Here is a 7,258-nt window from a genome sequence, read left to right as displayed (position 1 = left end):
TCCCCCACACCACCTCCTCACTTCGCCCCTTGTCAGTCGGTGTTCCTCAAGGCTCTGTTCTAGGACCCCTACTCTTCTCCATCTACACTTTCGGCCTGGGACAGCTCATAGAATCCCACGGTATGCAGTACCATCTCTACGCTGACGACACGCAGATCTACCTCTCCGGACCGGACCTCTCCTCCTTGCTTACCAAAATCCCGCACTGTCTGTCTGCCATTTCAGCCTTCTTTTCTGCTCGCTTTCTACAACTGAACATGGACAAAACAGAATTCATCATCTTTCCCCCATCTCACTCTACCCCTCCACCACATCTATCCATCAATGTCAATGGCTGCTCACTATCCCCAGTCCCACACGCCCGGTGTCTCGGGGTGATCCTCGACTCTGCCCTCTCTTTCAAGCCACATATCCAAGCCCTTGCCTCCTCCTGTCGTCTCAAACTCAAAAATATTTCCCGGATCCGTGCTTTCCTTGACCGCAACACCGCAAAAACGCTAGTGCATGCCCTTATCATCTCCCGCCTCGACTACTGCAACCTCCTACTCTCTGGACTCCCCTCTAGCACTCTGGCACCACTCCAATCCATCCTACACTCTGCTGCCCGACTAATCCACCTGTCCCCCCACTATTCCCCAGCCTCTCCCCTGTGTCAAGCCCTTCACTGGCTTCCTATCGCCCAGAGACTCCAGTTCAAAACCCTCACACTGACATACAAAGCCATCCACAACCTGTCTCCTCCATACATCTGTGACATGGTCTCCCGGTACCTACCTACACGCAACCTCCGATCCTCACAAGACCTCCTTCTCTACTCCCCTCTCATCTCTTCCCATAACCGCATCCAAGACTTCTCCCGTGCTTCCCCCATACTCTGGAACTCTCTACCCCAACACATCAGACTTGCGCCTACCATAGAAACCTTCAAAAAGAACCTGAAGACTCATCTCTTCCGACAAGCCTACAGCCTGCAGTGATCCTCAACCTACTGAACAGCCGCACAGCCAGCTTTTCCCTCTCCTAGTGTATCCTCACCCACCCCCTGCAGACTGTGAGCCCTCGCGGGCAGGGTCCTCCCTCCTTATGTACTCGTGTGCCTTATCTGCTCATGTTTAATGTATTTGTCTATATTTGCCCCGTATTCACATGTAAAGCGCCATGGAATAAATGGCGCTATAAAAATGTATAATAATAATAATAAAAGTTCCCCTTAATCCAGGTTTAGAGCTCCCCCTTGTGGTCTGGAGTGTGAACATGTTGTGTGTATGTGTTTACCTGATAGAAGAGATCTTCCCTTGCCTCCAAGCATGAGGATCTCCCCCTGGAGCACGATCATATCATCCTCCTCCGCTGGTCCCTCTGCGAACACCATGGGTTCCGGGGAGCTAGCCTGGGGTCCACTAACTGGAGTAAGTGGGGCTGTCATCTGCTTCAGGCCGCTGTCGTCCTGGGGTAGCCGTAACATATCCCTCTGGGTGTTGGAGACGGCGGGATTGGGAAAGGGCCCATCAGGATGTCATTGGGCCCAGGGGCTGCTGCAGAGCTGGCGGCCGGGATACCCTCAAGGTGCGGTGGCGTGTCACCGAGGGCCTTGAAACAATGGTTGGGTGTATATAGTGGTAGAGGTGAGTTGGCAATGTCTATCGGGCCTTCTGCCGCCAGGGTCGTCAGTCATGCCCCTTACCTCTGCCCCTGGAGCGCCGGAACATCTTTTCTGCTCCCGGCCGGTCAGGTCAGGGTAGCTCGTGGTCGTCCGGCAAGACTTCCAATGAAGGTCTCTCTCCACCCAGTCACGGTCTCCTGCTTCATTGCATGAGCTGCTGGGTCCGTTCCTCCACTTCTCTCCGCAGGAGGTCCGGATCCATCATCGGGGACGAGTACAGCTCTTGTAGGTCCTGGCTGGGGGAGTCCTCATGCTCCACCCCACGCTCCGCTATCCGCTCACCTCCCTCCGTCATGTTGCTTTCCGGCACTGCCTCCTCGGTCTCGTTTTCTGCAATTTATCTGCACCACTCCCGTCGTCGTGGGTGGTTTTTTCTCTTCTCCCCGCCATCCCAGATTAGGAGGCGGACCTCTCTTATTGATGGGCATATTTCTTTCACATAGTAATACTGATGAGGAGTGGCCATAGTTTTAGCGCCGTTCCTCCAGGTGCCATCCACGACAACGTGCCCTTTTCCTCCTGCACGGCACATGGCCCTCTAATGGCAGCAGTTTTGGCGGCAATTTTACAGTTCACAGTCTTTCAACAAATCACAGTCTGTTAGGCACACAGGACCTGATTTTTCGGGTCGGTCCATGCTGTTCGTGATGCCAAAATGGTTCACAGCCTCCTCCTTTAAGTACCGGACCCAGTGCCGAGTACCCCACGGCACTGGCGGGCGACCCATTGGCTTCCTAGAATTGATATGATACGATACAATACACTTTATTGATCCCGTGGGAAATTATGGTATCACAGCAGCACAACTTAAATCATAAAAATCATAAAAATAATTACTTAATTGACATGACAGTGGAGTTGACAGAAGAACATTGTACATTATACATTAGAATAGGACATACACAACAAGTGAACTGAAATGTAGAGAAATAAAGTAGACATTCACCTTGGTGATTTAACCCTAATGTTATTGTTTTACATCCCCATAGCAGTTGGCACAAACGATTTCCTATATTTTTCCTTCTTACACCTCAGAAGTATTAGCCAGTTACTGAAGGTGCTCTTCTGTCTCATGAATAGCTCATATAGTGGATGTGCATTATTGTTCATAATTGCCATACACTTTTTCAGAGTTCTTCTCTCTACTACCTCCTCAAAAGAGTCCAGATTGCAGCCGACAGCAGAACTTGCCTTCTTAATAATCTTATTCAGCTTATTAGCATCAGAGGCCCGCACACTACTACCCCAGCATGTGATTGCAAAAAAGATGGCACTTGCCACTACAGATTGGTAGAACATTTCTAACATTTTGCTACACACATTAAAAGACCTCAGTTTCCTTAGGAAATACAATCTGCTCATCCCCTTCTTGTAGACAAACTCTGAGTGGCATCTCCAGTCCAGTTTCCTATCCAAATGTACCCCCAAATATTTGTAACTCTCCACCTGCTCTACCTCCTGATATCTTATTGGATGAATCTACCTTCTATCCCTTCTGTGCTGCTGAATGTGCTCATATGGTCCCTACATGACCAGGTCCAGTCTTTCTGGCCAAACTTCGCTTTTATAATCGAAAACCTTAAATGTGCAGTGAGGACCAAGTGTGAATTTCTGTACAATGACAGAGTTTTTCTTTATCCCGACTTTTAAAGGAAACCTGTCACCCCCAAAATGGAAGGTGAGCTAAGCCCACCGGATAAGCCCCCGATGTATCCTGAAAGATGAGAAAAAGAGGTTATATTATACTCACCCAGGGGCGTTCCCCGCTGCGGTCCGGTCCGGGCCTTCCATCTTCATACGATGACGTCCTCTTCTTGTCTTTCACGCTGCGGCTCCAACGCAGGCGAACTTTGTCTGCCCTGTTGAGGGCAGAGCAAAGTACTGCAGTGCGCAGGTGCCGGGCCTCTCTGACCTTTCCCGGCGCCTGCACATTTCAGCACTTTGCTCTGACCTCAACAGGGCAGACAAAGTGTGCCTGCGCCGGAGCTGCGGCGAGAAGACAAGAAGAGAATGTCATCGTAAGAAGATGTATTCCCCAATACATAGTGCCCAGATTGTGATCCAGGAAACACACACCGTAAATTAAGTGGTTTCTTATCACTACAGTAATGCCAAATACATGGATGCTAAATCTGGTGTGGGCACACTGCAAGGCTCAGAAGCAAGGGGGAGATTTGACTTTGTGAGAGCGGATATTGCCGTATTGGTTTATGGAAGCCATGTTGTCTATCAAGAGCCTTTGAGCCGCTAATAATGTAGAAACCTCTGTTTTTCCACTGACAGATGATGTACCCGAGTAAAGACTTGTTTTTTGTGAGATGAGTAGATGATTTATTAGCATTATTTTTGCTTACAAAACATTGTTTGATGGCTTTTAATTCCATGTTTGGGAGGCAGAATGACCAAACAGTTGAACACCACGCTCCACTGATTCATGTTGTGAGGTTTTCTGTTAGACTGTGAACTGTCATTGTCTTGGTGAATAATTCAATATTTTAAAACCATGTGCCATTTTTACAGACAATTTAAGTAGAAATGTTAAAATATATAAAATTCTAAGATATTTTATTTAAAAAATAATTGTTTTTTGTATTAGCAGATGACTGTACCAGGAGAGCAGAGGGGCAGCTGACATCTTCAATTTTTAAATTAAATGATCTTGCGATCCCACAGGATACAATTGATGTGAATGTCATTATTCCAGATATACCATCATCCCTTCACAGCAAAGAACTGTTTTCTGAACCTTTGAAACATGTCCTGTCTTTTGATTCATTACAGACTACTAAGGAAAATCAAAGTCACAAAATAAGCATTAAAAAACAAACCACTCCTAAATCAAAAAAGTCATTTTCACCTTTAGAATATGGAGACAGTTTTACCCTTGAAAATACTTTTCTTAAACATCAAAAAAATCACTCAGCGGAGAAGAGATTTTTTTGCTCCCAGTGTGGGAAATGTTTTTTCAAGAAATCGTATCTTGTTAAACACCAGAGAACCCACACAGGGGAGAAGCCTTTTTCCTGCTCAGAATGTGGGAAATATTTTGGACGTAAATGTATTCTTGTTAGACACCAAAGAACTCATACAGGGGAGAAGCCTTTTTCATGTTCAAAATGTTGTAAATCTTTTAACAAGAAAGCGCATCTTGATGAACACCAGAAAGCTCACACAGGGAAGAAGCCTTTTTCATGTTCAGAATGTGGGAAATGTTTTATCCAGAAAGCGCAACTTGATGAACACCAGAGAACTCACACAGAGAAGCCTTTTTCATGTTCAGAATGTGGTAAATATTTTAAGCAGAAAGCGAATCTTGATGAACACCAGAGAATTCACACAGGGGAAAAGCCTTTTTCATGTTCAGAATGTGGGAAATGTTTTAGCCATAAATCATCTTTTGTTAAGCACCAGAGTACCCACACAGGGGTGAAGCCTTTTACATGTTCAGAATGCGGGAAATGTTTTAAAAATAAATTACCTTTTGTTAACCACCAGAGAACCCACACTGGGGAGAAGCCTTTTTCATGTTCAGAATGTGGGAAATGTTTTAACCAGAAATCGAATCTTGATACTCACCAGAGAACTCACACAGGGGAGAAGCGTTTTTCATGTTCAGAATGTGAGAAATCTTTTAACCAAAAATCAGCTCTTGTTAACCACCAGAGAACCCACACAGGGGAGAAGCCCTTTTCCTGTTCAGAATGTGGGAAATTATTTAACCAAAAAAGGATTCTTGTTAGACACCAGAGAACTCACACAGGGGAGAAGCCTTTTTCATGTTCAGAATGTGGGAAATGTTTTAGCCAAAAATCATCTTTTATTAAGCACCAGAGAACCCACACAGGGGAGAAGCCCTTTTCCTGTTCAGAATGTGGGAAATTATTTAACCAAAAATGGATTCTTGTTAGACACCAGAGAACTCACACAGGGGAGAAGCCTTTTTCCTGTTCAGAATGTGGGAAATCTTTTAACCATAAATCATCTTTTGTTAACCATCAGAGAACCCACACAGGGAAGAAGCCTTTTTCCTGTTCAGAATGTGGGAAATTATTTAGCCATAAATGGAGTCTTGTTATACATCAGAGAACTCACACAGGAGAGTAGCCTTTTTAATGTTCAGAATGTGGAAAATGTTTTACATGTAAATAAACTCTTAACAAACATCAGAGAAGCCACACAAGGGAGAAGCCTTTTTTATATTCAAATTGTTGGAAATTTTTAAACCAAAAATTGTATTTTCTTAAAGGGGTTGTCAATTACTAGGGAAACCCCGTGATTCCTTATGTTTGGCCTTGTTAAAATAAAACACTGAGGTTCATCTGCCCCTACGGACATCCAGCTCTGTGCCTGTGACAGGCCCTCCTAGGTCTGTGAGACAGCAGCTGGGAGATCGGTGCTCAGAAGGAAAAGTACTGTTGATAAGAAAATTTACTTATTCTGTTTATTGATGTGTGATATGGTTGATCGGAGCGACTCTTGTTAGGTCTCTAGAGGGTGGGGGGGAGGGGGGGTGGGAGGACGGTTTGGGGTTTAAAAGTTTATTAAAATGCAAAACATATATTTGTATTGTTTGCAGCAATGGAAATTATATATATTTTTCTTATTGTTTAATAAAAAATATTTGATTAAAAAAAAAAGAAGGAAAGATCTGGCATTGATAGTGCCATATGTTCAAAACAAACATAACTGCCACTACAACAGCGACACCTAGTGGCCTTTATATGAAAAAGGATCATCTTCAGGCAACAAAATTTAAGGACTGTTTTGAACATTCTAGTTTTGCTAATATTAGGCACTTCTCTATTCTACTTCTCTTTTTTATTAACATCGCCATTGATTGAGCCGCAAATTTAACAGATAATACAAGTGCTGCTATAGCAACGACATCTAGGGGCCCTAATATGATAAAGCGCTAAACTCTTTATTCCTATTTTTATTCCTTTTCTTTTTTTCTTTCTGCAATTATATTTAGTTTTTATAGACTTCCGAATCAGCTCAACATTGGGGTGACACCTCTACACAAGCTCAAGGGTATCGGCCCACACAGATAAATGGATAACTGATCCTTCTCTGAATGTTCAAGTGGTGATCATTGCACATCACGCTATCAGAAGCTTTAACATGGGCAAATAAAATAAGGAGCGTGAAAAAAGTTCGACTAAGGCTCTAACGGAAAGCAAGAAATGCAACACACATGGTGACCTTGATAAATACCTCAAAAAGAGACCTGAAGCAACTCAGACTCCTTTTAAAAAAACCACCTAAGAGGCCTATCTCCCCTGACACCTTGGGTGACACAGACTCTAGCAGAGACGGCTCAGATTGCGAATCTACTGTGGAGGACTCTGTACCAATCTCCAGAGCCTTTATGAAGAAGCTGATGGCTCAAAGCATGCAACCACTCTTGGAGGAAATAGCTGGCTTGCGAGCAGACATACAACAAATGGGCCAGAGAGTGGAAACCTTGGAAGCGGCCAATGTGGAAGCGACAGAAGCAATAATTTGCTTACAAGACCAACTCCTTCAGCAACAACACCAGCTAAACACAGCCCTTTTAGCAGCGGAAGATCAGGAGAACCGTAGTAGGAGAAAAAA

At 44.5% G+C, this 7,258-nt stretch overlaps 1 protein-coding gene across 2 annotated transcripts in view; it reads left to right on the top strand.

The window, feature by feature from the left end:
• The window catches only part of LOC138651320 (oocyte zinc finger protein XlCOF6-like), an 83,251-nt gene extending 76,961 nt beyond the window's left edge, over window positions 1-6,290 (top strand). Inside the window, exon 7 of one of the 2 annotated variants that reach the window (XM_069741419.1) lies at window positions 4,263-6,290. In XM_069741419.1, coding sequence (XP_069597520.1) covers window positions 4,263-5,767 — 1,505 coding nt within the window. In that variant the 3' untranslated portion in view covers window positions 5,768-6,290. Of the gene's footprint in view, window positions 1-4,259 lie in introns of both variants that reach the window. The other variant, XM_069741418.1, reaches the window with a different exon arrangement.
• The last annotated feature ends 968 nt before the right edge of the window (window positions 6,291-7,258 follow it).

Source organism: Ranitomeya imitator, chromosome 10 (genome assembly GCF_032444005.1).
Source record: "Ranitomeya imitator isolate aRanImi1 chromosome 10, aRanImi1.pri, whole genome shotgun sequence".
Classification (NCBI taxonomy): Eukaryota; Metazoa; Chordata; class Amphibia; order Anura; family Dendrobatidae; genus Ranitomeya; species Ranitomeya imitator.
The sequence above is the reverse complement of the archived record's forward strand: the minus strand, read 5'-3'. Positions and strand labels throughout refer to the sequence as shown.